General features: G+C 37.8%; 1 protein-coding gene across 1 annotated transcript in view; it reads right to left on the bottom strand.

Annotated features, from left to right (window-relative positions):
- Positions 1-325: 325 nt before the first annotated feature.
- The window catches only part of LOC119150106 (muscular LMNA interacting protein), a 63,303-nt gene continuing 43,700 nt past the window's right edge, over positions 326-19,928 (bottom strand). The window contains exons 8-10 of the mRNA XM_037392323.1: positions 10,648-10,701; positions 2,554-2,588; positions 326-448 (exon numbers count right to left, since the gene is read on the bottom strand). Coding sequence (XP_037248220.1) covers positions 2,562-2,588; positions 10,648-10,701 — 81 coding nt within the window. The 3' untranslated portion in view covers positions 326-448; positions 2,554-2,561. The remainder of the gene's footprint in view (positions 449-2,553; positions 2,589-10,647; positions 10,702-19,928) is intronic.

Raw genomic sequence — 19,928 nt, 5'->3', positions numbered from 1 at the left:
CATGAGAGCATTCCTTCCCCAACAATGCTAGTATTTGCTCTCAGCTATTTGAAATCCATGCAGCTAGATTTACAGCAGTAAAAATAAGAAACACAGCAAACCCTTTGCAACAAAAATACAGCTTTATTTCATTTCAACATTTATATTATTTCTAAAGAAAATACATTGTGTTATATTGGGCATCTCTTAAACCAGCAAGCACTTCAAGAAACAGTATTTCAATATGGCACATTCATGTGCATATCTCTGGGATTAATTATGCTAGTACATAAGATTATCTCTTGAAAGAATATTTGATAGTTATAACTCTTTGCAATCAGCATACTGGAAGCAATTTTTAATTTTTTTAAATGGTGCTTTAAATAATATTTGTGCCATGAATTTCTTCTCAGTGTAGACACAGGCCTCAAAATACTCTACAGTTTTAGCTCGTGATCCTAATTTGGGGCTGCAAAAGAAGAGTTTTCACATGAACACAAGTCAAAAATTATACAGACTAGTAAACTGTATAACATGCACTGAGGTCACTTAGTTTTCCTAATTCATACAACCTGATGGTCTGGCTAACAGATGTAACTCATAGTTTCAAAGAAAAAAAGCCCTAGACAGCCACCTTGGTTTTGCTATAGCTGTAGCAGAAGATGACAGCAGGCAGACCGAACCTACTTTGTGAGATGCTTGCCTGTTTTTGCAGCAGCCTGAGGTAAGCTGTTTTACCACTTAAATTTCCACATAGCTGCAACTCTCCAAATTCTAAACTAAATCTCTCTCCCTGAAATTTAGGTTCATTTCTTTTTTCTCCTACTCTTAGGAAGGATGGAGAAGCAACTAATATCCCTTTTAGAACAGTCCATTATGAAAAGATATAAACTGCTGTGTTTTTACACTATCTTTTCTTCTTTGTCAAAACACTGAAACCTTTGCAACTTTTCTAAATCTCCCATTTGTTTCCCACATCCCATGCAACTGGTTCTTCACTAATACTGAATAGAGACAAGTAATTTCCTTTATCATATTATAAGCACTCCCTTTAACTAATCTCCCTGGAATGGCATTTTTCATAAGAGCATCACCTCTTCAACTCAGATTCAGTTTGTGGTCACCTGTGATCCTCACATTCTTTCTTGCAGTATTATTGTCTTCTTTTTCTGTCTGTGCTTTTCACATTTCCTTGTATTTGTCTTCAATTAATTTTATCATATTGATTTCAAGCCATTCCTCTAATATAAATGACATTTTTTAAATTCTAATCCTGCCTTCCAAGCTGTTTGCCAGGCCTCCCAAATGAGAATTATCCATTAATTTGGTAATTTTACTGTCCATGTGATGGAGCAAGTAATTAATGGCAATGTTTTATAGTGCTAGAGCTAGAAGACAGCATTGCAGAAGCCTATACAAGATGTTCTCCCACTTCAGCAGCAGACAATTGTTCTCAGAGTCCAGGTTTCCAATCAGTTGCACATCTACCTTATGTGAATTTAATATAGTCTGTATCTGCTTTGCTTGTTTATGACCGTCATGTGGGACTGTGTTGAAGATACGCTGTATCAACCACATCCCCTATATCTGCTTAGCTGTCAAAGAAGGAAGTTAGATCAGCTTGATAGGATTTGTTTCTGACGTGTCCCTGTGCAAGTCATCTTATCTCCATACTATTCTCTAGATGCCCACAAATGGATTGTTTAATACTTTATTCCAGTGTCTTGGAAATGCTGTTATGGCTGACGTTTCTGTAATTCTTTAAGATTTTTCCTTTCCTCCTTTGTTAGATATGACATTGTGTTTGCCTTTCTCCAGGTTTCTGGGAACTTACTCATCCTGCTAATCACTAGTGTTTGAGAAACCATTTTAGTTAAGTGTTTTAAGGGTAAGTTTCATTAGGCTGTGCCATCCTGAATACTGCAATTTACCTCAATACACTTTCAGGTGTTCTTTTCCTTTTCTCTCCATAAGCCTACTTCCAAATTCTTAATAATAACAGAAATAAACTTTTAGCTATAATTAACTTATTTTGTGGAGACTGAAACAAAAAATATAAAAGGCATTGAACAATTCAGCCTTTTCTATATCACCTATTTGCTGACCTCCCTTGTTAGGTACTACATTATATCTGCCCTCAAGCAGAGCACATTATTTGCAATATAGTATTGTTTAACCCTAGCTAAACATTCATTTTAATGGCACTATGTGGTTATGCACTCAAATATAAAATAATACTCAATAATATTCATGTTATTTCAATGACATTACTTCACAATCTAATTCCAGTCTGTACCTCAATTTCCTCCAACTGTTTGATTGTATCCCACTTAAAATTAACTCAATTGTGACTTTATTCTGTGATGCTAAGTGGAATTATTTTTAATTTATAATTATTAGTAGAAAATCATTCAACAAACATAGCCAGCTTATTATATAACACTAAAGTGTATAGCTAAAACATCCTATCATCTTTTTAAACAAAACTGTAAAAATTTGTTAAAGTGACACTAAAGAAGTAGTTACATATTTAAAGTGTGACTGTAATCAAGTCAGAAAAATAGTAATACTCACCATCATAGCTATACAGAACCTCTTTCACTGGCAACCTGTAGAACAAAGGGAAATAAAAGGTGGAAACGGTATATTAAGCAGGCATAGTTCTACAAACTAGTGGACAAATTCATACAGCACCTTGTTTTTTAAAAACATTGGTTTCTTGCACAGTTAATTTATAACTATGCTTACTGAACTGGGGATGATTTTCCATGCATATATAACATGTTTGAGGAAGTATACTGCACATTGCAAATTTCAACAAACAAGCATCGGTTTGGCTTAATGTCCATTAGAGGACATCTCAGACTCATGTTGGGTTTCCACTTTTTTTTGCACCACATCCTGGGAGGACAGAGCACGTAGCCAACCTTGCATTCATATGTCATGGATGTTGTTTTCCTCCGCCTTAGCAAGACTTTTGACACAGTCCGCCATGGTAACCTGGTACCCAAACAGAGGAGCAGGGTGGACTACAGAGTGGATGAATAATTGGCTGCACCACTGGTCTAAAAAGATAGTAGTCAACAGTCCAAAGCTGCTGTTCCATGTGGCATTTCAGAGGATGCTAGGGTGACATCTTCACTGGGGACCTGGGTGGTAGGAGATCCTACATGCCCCGGAAGTCTGTGGATGTTTCTGACTTGGAAGGAAGGGAGAGTGATATGCTGAGAGTACAGCTCCCATTCTGAAGGACTTTGCCAGACTGGAAGAATGAACTAGGAGGAGTATTGTGAAGGCAAATGCAAAATCCTGTATCTGACAGGGGAAAAGCAGGCTGGAGGAAGTGAAAAAGCCCACACAGCAGTACAGGCCAGTGACTGACTGGCTGGGTAGCAGCTCTGCAGAGAAGGACCTGAGGACTGGTTGACACCAAACTGAACATGAGTCAGTCCATACTTGTGGTGATGAAGGATAAGCTCATATACAGTTGCATTAATGAGAGTATAGCCAGCAGGTTGCCCTTTGCTGGGCACTAGTGAGGCTGCATCTGGAACATAGTTTCCATTTTTGAGCCCTCCCAATAGGAAAGAGTTGTCAAGCAAACAGAAGAAATCCAGTGAAGGACCATGAAGATGGTTGTGAACGTTCCTTGATTTCTGGGAGAATCATATGACATATGAGGGGATGTTACAGGGCTTGTTTAGCCTGAAGAATAGGCTAAGGGGTAATCTGTTTTCCCTCTCCAGCTATCTAAGTAGGGTTTATAGGCAGCTCAGTTTTGCATGGTGAAAGGAAAGGAGGCAACAAGTGGGGAAGGTTAAAAAAAGTCATAAGGTTAAAAAAAATTATCATGAGTGGTCAAACACTATAACTAATTTTTGTCTGATTCTGATTCTGTGATTCTAATTATTTATGTGTTACTTAATTAGTGAATAATTAAAAAGCCTTCTTTAAACTACAACTGTATTCTGCCTACCTATTCAGGACAAGCTCTTTTCCTCTAAAACCATTACCCAGTACTCCTGCCATTATGCAAAGGGGACCAAATGCAAAGCTGTTTCTTAAAGCCAAACAGAATTAGATTAAAATGGAAGTTTAAATGGCATACTGACATTTTGTACTTTCTCTGTATCACATTTATATTACAACACTCTTAGACTTTTGAATGCAAATTTACCATGTAATACATTTACAGTAATTATTTTTATAGCGATCACAGTAGAAATAAAATCCTATAAATACATAAAATGTTTTTTACTTGCTAATGCATGGTAATCTAATATGCCCTTTCATGTCGGTCGACTGTAACTGAAACTTTTTACTTAAAACAAGGAGATATCATTGAAGCTGGCCAAAAGTACTGCCCAAATACCTGTTGCAAGTATGAATTCCCTGTTGTACATAAAAAGTATCAAAAACGAAAATGTTGAAAGCATTGTTAAAGTATAAATTAAATAGGAAGTATGTCTGCTGATATTTAAAGCTTTTATTTGAGATTTTACAAACGTGTATTGTTTGGACTTATCTTTCTGTTTATAAATATCAGAAGACTACAGTTTACTGTTCCCTGTTAGTAGCCCATCCATTTAGGTGGTTAAAGAATTTGTCACGGCTAACACCTGAAATTCTTATTAATTTAGTAAAAGCAGTAGTTATTCCTACTTTTAATGCTCCTTTACAGGGTCATTAAATTTTCAGTTAAATGAGCTGCTATGATGATATGAAGAGAGCCCAGGGCTGCAGTCCTTGGTTTGGTCAAAATAAAGTAAGAGTGATGGGATTATCGCTTCAGAGACGTATTATTCATTTTGTTCCAAAATACTTCGAAAGATCACAGGTCAAGTCAGAACAGTTCTCATTTTGGAGGTAAATTACATCAAAGGATTTTCTAATTTGCATCATTCAAGAGTGTTTTTTTTCTATGCACTGCTTTTGCTCTTTGCTTTATTATTTGCTGCCTTAATCTCTATGCTTAATCTCTGTCTGTACAGCATTCTTTATGAATTGCCTAATGCCCCCTAGTTCCTTAGATAATTCATAAACTGAGGAAACTCAGCAGTGCTGCAAAGACCACTCTGACTCTGCATCCCAGGTGTGGGAACAGAAGAGATGCTGACTGTGTCACAGTGTAACACACACATGCTCTGCAGCCTGGCTAGCTACGGGGCTGGCAGCGATCCTCTGCCATATTAGTGTATACCAGCTCTGCACTGTCTGGAGAATGGGCTGTAATTTTGTGCAAGACTGAAAGTAAAAATAGTGAATAGTGTCCATAATGGGACAGGTGGAGAGCCCATGTTTGTGTCTCCAAGGAAAGAAAAAGAAGCAAGGCAGCCTTTTGCCTCGATATGTATGCATGCAGAGAAGGATCTGTCCTGGTACCAAATGGAAGAAGGTGCTTGGACAAGGAGCTGACGTATGAGTAGGAGAGGCTTCTGATACAGTTCCTCTAGTTTCATTAGGTATCTACCACCCTGCTCTTGCTTCAACAGGGATCTTCTTTAGGGGTTGAAAAGGTATAGAACGGTATGTGAGAGCTGGATCGTTATGGAAAAGCACCAGCAGCAGCCTCCCTCAGGCTGTCAGGACAACCCAGAGAAGATGGCAGACTGTACCCTGCCCTCATACCTTCCCACCACAGACAGAGAAGGGCAGGCCTCTGCTATGGGCACAGCCAACGCTGATCCATCCCCACTTCACAGTGATCATAATGTCAGGCAACTCGAGGGGGGTGGGTGGTTGTAAGCTCTGGGATTTTCTTTGCAAATTCAGGGTACAATTACAGGGGTTTTTTAGTGGAAGAACAACACTCTGCTCTGATAATGCTTTGGGTTGGAGCTTTGGTCTTATTTAAAACCCCTTACATAAATTCTTTGCTACAAGAACTCTCATAAAATGGGTGCATTTTCTTCTTATATGTAAAATCTATCAATGATTAATACTAACGTTGACCTCTACCCAGAAACACTCCTTAAGTAAATAAAGATTAAGAGCAATGTATAACAGAACTTTGGACCTTATTGACATTTCCATAGAATTTCAAATTTCAAGAACTTTTGCTATTAGAATTCTTTAAAGTGGAGCAGGACAGATTAATTGCTTCCGCTTGTGGGGGGGTGGGGGGGTGGGAAAGGAGCTACTTGTACTAAAACTGTCACAAATTTGCACAAAAGACAACTAGTGAAATCCTGTCACCACTGTAGTCAATCAGCTTTTTTCCATGGGGTCTTTTTATGAACATTGACCTTCCAGACTCTATTATCATTCTAAATTATTATTGCAGATCTTTCAGGAATAACAACTGGGTAAGGCAGAGTAACAGGAGCAACAGCTCCAGCAAAAGATTACATGAACCTAAAGTAATTGTATAATAGACTTGGAATTTTGCAAGACGCGTGAATAAGGGTAATGAGTATATACTTTTAGCACTTGCATATGATGTCTTTACAGGTATATATGTGCCATGTTCTCTCTAAAGATTCTGACTCGGTACAATTCTGAGAATGGTTATAACATCACTCACATGTCATAACCTAGGCAAACACTAGGGTTTACTTGTAAAGAAGACAGTAGATATCAGAAATCACTGGTATAAGTCTTTGTTAGGTTTTAAAGGAGTATCCTTCAGATCTCCTCTAATTAAAAAGCACTGATTGTAGAGAAGGATTCTGCAAGGAGAATGTCCTTTATTTGTTTTCCTGCTTTCGCATGGAAGTGACAGATCTGATTTGTTTCATGCTGTTGCAGAACGAAGCTGAAGTTGCATGAAGGTTAGAATGCTGTTCTTCTGAATACAGAGGTAACTCCTTCCCCACCCCCCACCCCCTGGGAATACTTTGCTTTGAGGAACACAATATGAATTACTAAGCTGAAACTAGCAGCACCTTCCTTCCCTTCTTCACCACTCTCACTCCTTCCTAAAGGTCAAGGAGGTGCTTATGTTTCACAGAGCATCTGCCCACACATTCTTTTTTGGAATTGCATAAATCACACTGACTTTCTCTCACTGTGTTTTTAGCTCTGAGGGAGGAACATTGCAGCAGCAGAAGTTAAGTATGAGCCTATATGTAATTTTAGATCAAGAGGAGTATCTATTTTTGGTGAGAGCAGAGACATAGGACAGAGATCTAAGGTTCTTATTACAGCAGTAAGAGTAATGTTGGGCTTATAACTGGACAGACTTTTTCCTAAATCAATTCAGCATCCAAAGAGAACTTCACTGATAAAAGGGACATTTTAAATCAGGTGGAGATTTCTCAGTATGTAAACTCAAAAAGTATAAATTCAGCATGAACAGTTTCTAGAGTCAAGATAGGTTCCTAACTTGGAAGGAACAATACAAGTGACTGAAAGATGTGATTTTCAAACAGAGCCTACCTTGTTTTTTTCACTGCACTGAAAAGGGAAAGCAGTGTAACAAAGTTTTGAAGAACTAGCCACATAGAAGAGGAAATGGTGAAGGTTTGGCGGTTCTTCAGAGACAGCTTAGCAACAATGTGTCTCAAAGGAGCCACCATAAGGGCAGTTCAGAAGAGTGGCCCAAACATTTTGAGCTGTTCCTGGCTCTGTGTTGCTCTCCTGTCTGTATCCAAAACAGCACAAATGTTGATCTCCTGTGTATTAGTGCTGTATACTCTCATCTCCAGCAACAGATCTCAGTCCTTGACTGAGAATAAGCAAAGGGTCAGCTCTAGATAAATTAGTGTCTTCTCTGCCACTCCCTAAACATGGAAAGACATTGCTCAGTCTCAACATGGTCAGCATGGTGTCCCCTGCTCACCTCTTCCTGCTAAAAATGATATTAAAAGTTGGGGGGTGGGGGTGGGGGAAATTAGATAACATGCTCCGTACAAATACTTCGGAAAGTTCATTGGAGAAGGCTTTCTTTGATTTGTAATATAGAAAACAGAAAATGTGTCATCTATTGATGTTATTTTCTGACCAGCTGGAGGTAAGCCTAACATAATTCTTCCTGCCATATCTACATGTGGGCTGGAGTCCACCTGTACAGGCATAGACAGTTAAAAAATACACATTAGTGACAGGGCCCAAGAAACCAACACAAATACTCAGCTTGCTCAGCTGTACCAAATAGTATCTGACACATTTTTTTTTAACTTTAAAGCAGACTATTTGCCTCCAGCTAACATTATTGTAAGTGGTGCGTGACCATCACCCAATAAGATGTTTATCAAGACAAATACAGAGTACTGAAAACAGCCCAGATAAATCCTTTTATTGCCAATTGATCGGTTTTGGTCTTTATAAATGCAACCACAATTTAATCAGAGATCTTTATCCTACAGCTTTTTAATAATTCTGTTGATAGACAGTCTTAAAGTGTTTGTTTAAAATACAAGGAAACTTTTAGAAGATGGGTTATATATTTTATCTGACTTGGAACAGATCAAGCTGGCATCTCAACAAAGGAATTTTGCACTTTTGTTGTGCTAAAACCTCACATTTTCAAGAATATCTCAGTCATGGTAGCCTGATTTCACTATGTCAGTGTGAGATGCTTCACTTTCTGAACAGATCTTAATAAAACATCAGTTAACTTATGTGTCTCATTCTCCTTGAAAAGATCTGTCTTTCCATTAGATCTCCAAAGTTCTCCTTTAATGTGTATTTGTAAAGAAGAAGGATGAGAGATGGGGATCTAGCTGTTTGCTTTCCTCTATCTTATTTTCAAATACAGGAAAATCAGCTGCATCGTCAGAAGCTGCATACAAATGTATATATACACACACACACTTACACAAATAAACATGTATACATATATGTATATATACACACATTTTAGAGTGACTGATGTCACTCTAAAGCATACCCTGACGTAGTACAAATCTGCTTCATCTCAACAACAGATCTGTCCTCAGAACTATTCAGTCCCTTTCACTCTCACCACTGTCTAATGAAATACCTTTCAGAAACTTTACAGATGAGATGGGAAAAAATCAACATATGTGAGAAGCTCAGCAAGGTATTTTTGTTGTCTAACTTCACTTTGTGATGGCATCTTGGATAGATCCAAGCATTCCTTTGGATAGATCCCCAGCTGAAACCATAACAACTGCTTTCGAAAGATCCAGGAAGTGGCTCCTGGGAGGCAGAGGAAAGGGGATTGATGGTGTAGAAACAAGAAACAAGCATAAAGGTAAAAGGCAAGGAGAAAGGGAGGAGGCTGGAAGGCTTCAATGAAGTTTCAAACAAAAAGATATAAAGTAGGTCTAAGTCCTTGACACCCTGCACAAGGTGGCTGGGGATGCAAATAAGTAGGGGCTACCTTCGTGTCTCCTATACTCCAAGTGCAGAATAGCAGTCTGTTGATCCACCCAACAAATGAGATGTCTACCTTTCTTTATTTCTTTCTTTCACTTTTTTAAAAACTTATTTTTCAGTGGAAACTGAGATATACTGTGAGGATATATTGACAGGCTGTCAACAGAATTCAAGCAAACCCTCTGCTTCCAACATGTGAAAGGCCTGACCTCAAAACTCCCTCAATATTTTTCAAAACAACAAAAAAAGTTACTCATTTGGTAAAAAGTATTGGCAAATATCCATTTCCCTTATTTAAGTGCTCATTTGGCTTCTTTTAGCAAGACTAGAATCTAATTTTAAAATAATAAATTTAAAACAAAATGTTTTATGAAAATGTAATTTTCATTCCTATCTATACTGTTAAACTCATCAAAAAAATTTGTGAAATAAGTGAAATTAACATGCACCTGGTAACCAAAAGAGATCTCAGTAGTAAAAAATTCATTCTTGCGTCATAAATGTACTCATACTGCTATTATTGGTAGTAAGTTATGCCTTCTTATGTGAATTTCTAGAATAATATTGAAAATGTTCTTTAATTAAAGATGTTCTATTACATTCCAAAGGCTACAGTAAAAATATGATAGTTAATTAGATTACATATGTTTGTTTCAACATTGAGGCTATAATTCAGTTTCATGCTCATGACCTTGTTTGAAAAAAGACCTGCTTGTGCCAGCAGAACCTTTTTAATTTTTGTATGGTCTGTCTCAAGAAAAAAATTATGATGTGTAGCAGATTGCTTCAGCTTTCACTGAATGAATTATCCAGGGTGTTAACAACTATGGTCCTAGAGTTTAGATACGTGAAAGTAGTAGGTAACTGGCCACTAAATTTAGACTTCAGGAAGATCTGTGTCCTTCAGTCAAACAAAATTGGCACTGAATTTTGATACTGGGCAAACTTGTACTGCATGTTGTTTTATGTTTTCTTGACAGTCCTTTATGAAATTCTCAGTAACTAATCCTAAGTGCTTCTGGTAGTTGTTGTATCTAGTATTTAAAACAGAAGTGACTACAAATTGTGGAATGCATGATTTAAATGGAGCTAACTGAATTATTTAGCAAATCCTGTTTGCTAATATCCCAACAGCACATATCAGGAACCTGAAGTGAAAATGTTAATGTTATTCCAAATCACATAAACAACACAGTCTGCAAAACAAATCTCATTTTTTTCTTCATTAATCATTAAGAATAATTAATGCTTATCTAGTCTATGCACCGGACAAAAGCATATTTGGTAGTTCAGCCCATTTTTACTCATCAACTCCACACAAGATACATAAATAAAAGATAAAGCTATAATGCAAATGCTTAAACCCATTAAATGTCAACTGATTACCTCCTTAGAGCTGAGTGTTTCATTTTCTGGAATAGGCACTATGGGATGACTGGGCTGTCGAGCCAAGATGTCACATGTTGGAGAGAGCATGAGGTTAAAAACAGGAAAAATAAATGTTATAAGTTCAATTTCTTGTTTAATAATGAAAACCAATACTCTCAGTCATGCAAAGGATAGCAAAGCAAGAGATCCCATTTGTCTTCAACAGGCTCCCTGTTGAACAGGCTCTCTCTTAGTACTCCTTGTCTGTATGAAAATCTATTTCAATGTATGGCCTAGTTTCTGTTATATTCTCATAATTAAAAAGGTGGGGAAGGATAAATCACTTTCCAATTTGAAAGAGACATCTCAAGTAAAAATCACTGCAAGGGCACCTGCCTTAAAATACAGTCACTATGAGATAATGCACATAAAGGTATTTAAAACTGTAACCATATTTCTGTCACTGAATATCTGTCTTCTTAAATCTCCTCCAAAAGAGCTCTCCTTAATCTTGAATTTCATAGACATAAATCATACAAAATTTTAACTAAGAAATGCTGTGTAACAGTGTCCTGGTTTCATCTGGGTTGAAGTTATTTTACTCCTAGTAACTGGTACAGTGCTGTGGTTTTGGGTTTAGTATGAGAAGAATGTTGATAACACACCAATGTTTTAGTTGTTGCTACGTAGTACTTACTCTTAAAGTAAGGACTTTTTAAGTTTCCCATGCTCTGCCAGCCAGGAGGTGCACAAGAAGCCAGCAGGGAGCCTAGACAGGACAGTGACCCAGCTAACGAAAGGGATGTTCCATACCATAGAAAGTCATGCTGAGTATATAAACTGGGGGGAGTTGTCTGGGAGCTGCCAATCACTGCTGAGGGACTGGCTGGGCATCAGTCAGTGGGTAGTGAGCAATTGTATTGTGCACCACTTGTCTTTCTTGGGGTTTACATCTCTCTCTTTTTGTTGTCTCCTTTTAAATTACATTATTATTATTATTAATTTCAATTATTAAACTGTTCTTACCTCAACCCATGGATTTTACCTTTTTTCTGATTCTCCTCCCCATCCTACTGGGGAGGTAGTGGAGTGAGCAAGCAGCTGCACGGTACTTAGTGGCCAGCTGGGGTTAAACAGCAATTAGTATGTGCAGAAAGGAGTTTAGATCTCAGTAATTTTCCAGTGTTTTGAGTATTAAATGACTTGCATCTGACTAATGAAGTTCTATGGATGTGGCTCAAGTGAAAAAACATACCAATTTCAGTAAGATTTTAATTAGAATACAGGTAAATAAATAAGCTGGACCTCATAAAGACAATGTTAAGACCATAAGCTTGTGAGGTTTTCCTATACAGTGACACAAAGACATTCTCTTTAGAGCAGAGCTTGCTGAAAGTGTTAGGGTTTGGGTGTTTGAGAATTCTACAAAAAGAAGGTTTGAAGCAGCCTGCTATTTTCAATGTATCAAATGCATTACTTTGTTTTGGTATTTAGATCAAATAGTCAATTAACAAATGATGTGTTGCTTAAAAAAAATATTGCTCTTGTCCTAAGAAAGTTAAAACCATACTTTTGGAGAAGAAAAACTGATCTGCTAAACCAGCCCTATACACAAAGAATACTGAAGTGGAATACACTCTAATTTTCTGCAATTATGTTATGGATCCACTTATTGCTCTCTCCCTTTGTAAATTTGCCCTGATTCATTTTCAGGGAAGCAGGAATCAACTTTAGCAACAACAGCAGCAGTTACAGAAGCTTTGAACCATTTAAGTTTTTTTTTCTTCTGAAAATGAAAAGGCACGTGAATAACTTTAGGCCATAAGTGTATTTATTTTTTCAGTTAGTTTAGACAAGGGAATAGTTTTAGGTAAAGGAAAGGTAAGGAAGGGGTAAGGAGCCTAGATCCTCTCAATAGCGACATCCCTTCCTCTGCTGCATACGTAGCTCCCACTTTCAGCCAGCACAGCCACTGAGGCAGCCCCCAGACCTTATGCCACCCCGCTGCTGCAGCATGACTCTTCACAACAGACACAGGAGGTGGGTGTTTAATGGCCTACATGGAGGACAGAAGTCCCATTTCCAAACACAGCATTCTGCAGCTACCAAGGGCGGGCAGTCCTTGGTGATGCACAGGTACAAAGCTCTAGCAACTTGCAGTACCTTGGCAAGCTTATTTCATTGAAATAAACCCTGGCATTGAATCACCTATTGCCTCACCAGAATATAGCATCTCTATATTCCAGGCAAAGTATGAAAAGCCAATCACAAAGAGAAGAGCGAAAGTATTGATCATTTTCTCCTTACTTTCCAATGTGCAGCTAAACTCTCTGAGAAGAACTGTCCACGCTTGCAAGAAAGAAAAGCTCCCTAGTCAGGTAGTGATCTGAGAATGCAACAGCTCTTTTTTATCAAATTGCACAGAGCACCAATCAATGAAAAATGCACTTTCATTGTTATCTTGCCCTGGCCTTTCTTGCTGGTATTCATTGCCTACCATGTTAACCTGAAATGCCTCTGTGAGTCATGATTCTGCCTTACCTTGTTACTTGAGTATGAGGTCTCAAGTCCCTCCTTAGACCTAACAAAAGTAATGATCTTTTTTTGTCCAATAAATAGATTTGCTTCCTTTATTTTGATAGCACCCTCTCTTCAAACTAAAGAACCAACATGTATAGCAGTCTCCATAGAGAGGGAAAATTATCTGTATTTTCTGAACAGACACTCTTAACATTGATTATTTTAGAGAGGCTTAATTGAAAGAAGACAAGTGAGAGGCAAACAAGGACTTCAGTGAATAATAATGGGGGAAAAGTTTGTACAGGCTTAAGACTGGGAGAAAAACTGAACAATGTACAGTTCTGCCTATGTTCACAAGGCTTATCTGACATAAACACCCTGAAGTTATCTTAGAAGACTCTACACGTTCTACTAGTCAGGTTTCTGGACACCTGATTTTGCCATGACAGGGGGTCTAGTCTTAAGGAAGTCATGTATGGATACATTTATAAAGAAATCTAAGTAGTACTTTAGGGAATATGGAGCACATAAGTCAAGCGATGCATACTTTCTGCTAAAATAATGCTTAGTCTTGCAGGTCCCTGAAAGGAGGGTGTTGGGTTTTTCCCTGGAGTCAGACACATCTGCCAGCTACAAAGGAGCTGAGTGCCTTGGTGTGGGTGACTTCATCTTGCTGAGCCAGAGGCCTGTTCTCTGTATTATTTCCATCAAATGTCAGTGTCATCTGAAACGTGGAAAAGGTGCCTTGCTGTGGAAAAGGTCCCGTGCCTGTTCTCCCAGAGTTTCACCAAGAGGCTACAGAATCTTCTGATTTCCTTCCTGATTTTTCCTTACAAATATGATTTTTGTGTTCTTGAATGCACACCACAGCAGTCCCATGAGCAGGATGGAACTTGCTGTCCTAGCGCACTTGCTTTCTGCAGCTCGGTGGGTAAGGACCAAGCTCTTTTGGACGAGAGGGAAGTTTGAATCTCTGCAGGGTGAGATAAGCACTGTAATCAGGTCTCTTACTGTCTAGGCAAGTACTAAAGGAGGACATTGGTGTCTCTGCATTGCTTTCTTTGCATGGTGGTCAGCCCTGGGTGTTAGGAGAAGACTTAACAGGACAGATAGCCTACCTGACCAAACTCAGCCTTGTACCTGAATCATAGTACAACTTACAGCCCTAAGCACGGGGGAAAGATCCTCACAGAGCATGATCATCTCTCTGCAGAGCTAAGCTGTCAATATTAGAGTACCAGATAGTCAATTTAAAAGCACCAGAATGCAAAGTAGGCAGAATGAGGTGGAATTAACCCTTCCTTACAAGACATTGTGTGACTATCGTTCCTCAGAATCATATAAGAATGTGCCAATGTCCACAAGACCTTGTGTGAATGCAGCTTGGACTATGTACTTTTTATGGGTGCGTTGTCTTAGTAAGACCTCATCAAGCTCTGTCATAGGCAGTCCTCCATCTCCAGGTCAAAGTAGCTGGCAAGAAGCCCTGTTTTCTTCTACAAATATAAAATGATTGCATCTGTTGATGGTGGAATATGACAATGTTGCTTTTATAATTTCTATTTTTTCCTTTGCCAGTTACAAAATTTTGCACTACTCTTACAAGGTTAATTAATAATTCTTAACTTTTGCAGACATCGCCCTGTTTTCTGGTAATGTGACATTTTCTTTGTTATTTCTAAGAACAGTGAAAGAGCAAACTAGACAAATCTGCATTTGTGGCTGCAAAAATTGTACCAAGGAGAGCAGAATATCCTGGCAATATGTAAGTATTTGCAGCATGCAAGTTCAAAGGGAAATTATATACCTCACCAAAATAACCTCTAACAGACTCAGTCAAGGCTTAGAAAAGAGGTGGTTATATAACATGTTAGTTAGACCTTTGTTCATTTAGCTCTGTAATCAGCAAGATGTATTTGACTTTAAAAGGTCAGTTTATCTTTATTGTGCTGTGAATCACAGCTGCCTCTGGACTAATATAAAGCTTTCTGAGGTATTCCCAGTGTAAGACCTTTTTCATAAAACTAAGTCACTCTCTAGAGTGTCTGCAACCTTTGCTAATTGAGACACAGGTTTAAAACTCTTTGGAACCACTGAGAGATAATGTACATAAGAAATAAGAATGTTTCCGCTATAGTAACCAGGGAATATTCAAGTATACACTATACTTTCAAACTACTCTGTTAAATCTTTAATCCACTTTGAAAATAAATTAGCTACTCTATACTCTTACAAAACATAGAGTCATTCCTCACCAATAGGAAGAATTACTAATTTCTCAAAGACTAAAAATGTTTATTTATACATGCATGACAAGCAAACTTTTTTTATAAAACAATATTATAAATAAACATCTTTTTCTGAGTACAAGAACATGAAATCTAGGGTAACAATAAATGGTAAAACACCCATAGTACCCGAGCAAGGACTACCTTCAACTATGGGTAGGGAAAATATGTATGGTAAAGGGACAATTTATAATTATGATGTCTATAGTCTCTCTGAAATGGCACAGTATAAAATCAATTTCAAAGACTCAGTTAAGCACCCAATTGTTTTACAGCTTTCACCTTTCTATAAAAGCAAATGAAAAGTAGAAATGGTGATCAGAACAAAGATTTATAATGTGCCTTCAGCCATCTATGCAATAGAACATCATGACTGACTTGCAAACCATTATTATACACTACTGTACATGCGCATTTTTAACCTGAAGATTTCAAAACTTACTCCAGATACTGATAAGTACCTGCACAAGAAGTACAACTCACAGGCAGACATGGTCCCCTGACAGGTTCTCACAGGACACAGGCCTGGAGGGCACCAGAGTGGAGTCTGAAAGATTTGTGTAAGATAAGATCTGAATAGCAGAGGCTGGAGGAGTTACAGCGCTTTGCATTAGGGATTCCTTATCTCTAAGTGGTGCTGGAGGAGGGACATGCATGCAAGCCCAGCATTTCAACGATTTTCCTTGAGCTGCCTTTCCCAGGACATAAAGCGCTAGTCTGTGATGGAATTGGCTGGGGGGTTTCTGCCAAATGATTTTTCAATGAAAAATACTAGCAACAAAGAAGCGAAGCTTTCTGCAAAACATGTTGATCTCCCTTGCAAACTCTCACTAACCGTTTATAAAATTGTAATGAAGTACTTAATTGTAAGAAATCCTGTCCATAACTGGAATATTGTGTTTTCTGACCGGGATGTTTCATCTTGGATCACTTCCATAATATATTAAAGTGTATTTCACTGTCAGTGCACTTTGTGGCAACCGTGATAAGAGCCTCTATTTTCTGCTGTGGGCTAATCAAGTTCTGCAGTTCCTCACAGGACTAATTTCACTATATGAGAGCCAGTAGCCAGTAGCCAGCAAGAATACCAGGCCCATAATGAAGACTTGAGGCATCAGAACCACAACTTACACACCCACAGAGTAAGGCAGCAGAAACAAACATCTTCTAATTGCATGGACTAGAACTATCTGCTTTGAGTTAATTCATATAACCCAAATGATGCGTATTGATTTCTGGAGTATTTACATTTTTTTCAAATTTTCATTTGTATCAGAAAGACAATTTCAGAATTTCCAACACCACAAGAGTTTGAAATTTCCCTCAGCATATTGACTATCTGTGGACTCACAGAAAGTGAGTCATTCCTTAGAAGAGACCGTTTCTCTGCCCCAGGAAGGGGCTCATTGCTCATTAACGGAACACAGCTGAAGAACTTTAACAGCTTTCCAGATGAAAGTGTGAAATGAAATAGTTTTAACTTTCAGACCTGACCTCCCCCCCATGTATTTTCTTCCCAAATTAGCTGAAAAACTGAATAAACCCTGTTTTCTGAGTAAGCTTCTCATGTAACAGAGATGTTTGACCTTCACTACTTTAAACCCAAACCACAAACTTTGACTGAATTTTCAAGGGTATACATGTGTAACTGTCACCTACAATATTAATATTTGTATTAAGATAATATTCTGCCTATCATATAGCCACTAAAATGATAGCCATTGTTTAATTAAGAAAAAGAGAAAACTAGTACTATAATTTAGTTTATTGGACATGACCTCTTCATCAAAGTTCAGAGTACTTTGCCAAAAAGAAAAAAACCAAAACATTAATGCCTTGAACTTCATAACATCTCTGCAACATATATAAATACTAACTTATCTAATTCAAACTTTAAGTACATACTTGGAATTTTACCATAACTAATTGATATTTGTATATTTTTCTAACATAACTGGATATGGAGTTAATTAAGGCCATAATCCAGAATATTCATTATATCAATACCTGCAATAAAGGTTAAGTGAATTCTAATTGTGCCAATTTGTCCATTAAAATGTAGAGTTTCCAAAGATTCATCAGCTCACTGTTTATTTTTCCTTGATACCTTGGGAGATTCTTTTACAATCTAAAAAAGCAGCATGAAATTGTCTAGAAACATCTGTGTTTAGTGAGGTATAAGATATAAATTTATCTTTAGCTCTGGGTGTTTTGGAGTAGTTGCCATTAATTATGAATCTTTTTCCTTCAGACTTTGTTTTCTCACTGTCTTCAGTAAAAAACCATAAAAGTATCATTTTTGTTTCACATACACATCACATCTTGTTTGATATTTTTCACTCAATAGAATATTTCTGCTTTTGCTGTTAATAACAAACTTTACCTCTGAGTGGCTCCTGTTCTTTGTAATTTTGTCTTTTTTTTTTTTTTTGTGTGTGTGTGTATTACTATATTACAAGCAAAGACATGACCCCAGGCTGCAGTCCCCATTTGCCAAATCACTAACAGACATCATTTTTTAACATTCCCGTTTTCTATAGTTTCAAATACCTCTATAAATGGAGTTCTAGCCAATCCAAATCTAGTCATGGATCAGGATCCTAGCATCAGAAACAGCCTCCAAGCTATGGCAAGCTTGCCCCCATCACCGTGGGACACGTCATAGAATCCTTTCATAAACCAACAGAGAGATTAGAAGCAGACACTAGGAGTGCTGTAGTATTTGGGCTGTTGTGTTTCCTTTGGTTGTTCCCCTAGGAAGTGTGTTCACATAACAATCTGAAATTACAGAAGGCTAAGATAAAGACATTTCAGAAATTAGTTCTCAGCTAGGGCCAGAATTTCTATTATACTGATTATTGATTTATGTATTAAAAATGTCTGCCTGAAATCTACTATGTAGAAGACTAGACACAAGCGTCCTAGAAAGCCAGGCATAAGACTGAACTCAAGTTTTACATTATAAGAGACTGCTAAGAATGAAGATGAAGCATTTTAAGGCACTTTTTGGTGCTTGAGATTGGTTTAAGCTACCCTAGCAGAGACAGCCTGTATAAATGAGAAGGCAGGAAGCAACAGAACTGGCTGTGTGTTCCAAGAAGAAATCGGGACACTTCTGAGCAGTATTCACTGGAAAGCACGTTCAGTTTCTGAGTATGGAAAGTGCCTGCTGGAGTTTGATTCTACCATATGCAAGAAAACAAGATTTTATGTGCATGTTTTCTAAATGAACAGTACAACAAAAAAATACCAGGGTCCTACCACCAACAGCTTCTCCTAGTGGAAATAGGACAGCAAGGATCTCAAAATGGTCTAAATACCCTGGCCAAAAGGAAAGACACAGTAATCAATTCTTTTTTTATTCCTTTGGAAAAGCTGTCTCTGCAGGAGTGCGTAGGAGAGTCCTTTCCAGGCAGTGTCAGACTTAAGACATCTCCGCGTCAAGTGCATGCTGCTGTGTCTCCTGTTGAGCCTAAGCTACCTTCGTGTTTTCCTGCTAATTTGATGTCTTCAAAGAAACCAATTGATTACCATGTTATGAACCTTCTAAAGTGCTTTATGAGAAATGCCTTTCTTTAAACATGAGCTGAGCAAGTACTCTAGAGGCATTTTCTGCAGGCATTATCAAACCAACTCCAAAGTGGTAGATATGTCATCTATATATGATACAATTAAAATAGGTCCTTAAGCCCAAGCAACACCATAGAAGAATATACAAAGACGACACAACAATATTAAGCATTAATATTTTCTGAACAAGGAAGTCCAATTTGTAGCACAACACTAATGAAGGCTTGTTTGCCTCTGATTTCTTTTTCCACACTAAAGCAATTCTTCTGGATCACGGATAGAAGGTTGATCAAGCACAATACACCTACACAAGACCAGCATTTAAATACCAAAGTTCAAAAGAGAGAAAGAAACTCTCTTCTAGAAATAAAAGCTGCTGGGATGATGTCTGGGAGAGAAGTGCTTTTCCATGGCAACCCTGAAAGGCTGCCGCATTCACAGAATGTCAATTCCCACTATGCTACTATTAATCAAATACAAACTCCAATGAGTAGGAGATTGGATGGTGAGATAAACACCACTGATTTCATTTAAAAAATAATAAAAATCCCCTTTAAATATCCTGCTTACCTATGAGCTTCCAGACTTGCAAGTGATTATGGAAGGCTGACACTTCCAACAGCAACATGTAGTCATTTCAAGAAAACTCCATTTAGGTCCAGGAAAAAAAATTAAATTAGCTTAAGCTCAAAGTTGGACATTAAAGAAAATCTGTCCTCTGCAAGCTTGGACATTTACTCTTATAAGTAATGTCTGGTCAGATGCAGAAATGGTAATTTTTTTAACATTTCTCATACCTCTTGTAAAAAGGCAGTTCCTTCCAATCCATTCCCAAGGCTAAATATTTAACCGACAGAGAGATTTTCACAGGGATGTATATGAATTGCATGCTCAGCCCTTGCTGACAGAAAGAAAAGGCAG

Source organism: Falco rusticolus, chromosome 6, assembly GCF_015220075.1.
Source record: "Falco rusticolus isolate bFalRus1 chromosome 6, bFalRus1.pri, whole genome shotgun sequence".
NCBI classification, from domain to species: Eukaryota; Metazoa; Chordata; class Aves; order Falconiformes; family Falconidae; genus Falco; species Falco rusticolus.
The sequence above is the reverse complement of the archived record's forward strand: the minus strand, read 5'-3'. Positions and strand labels throughout refer to the sequence as shown.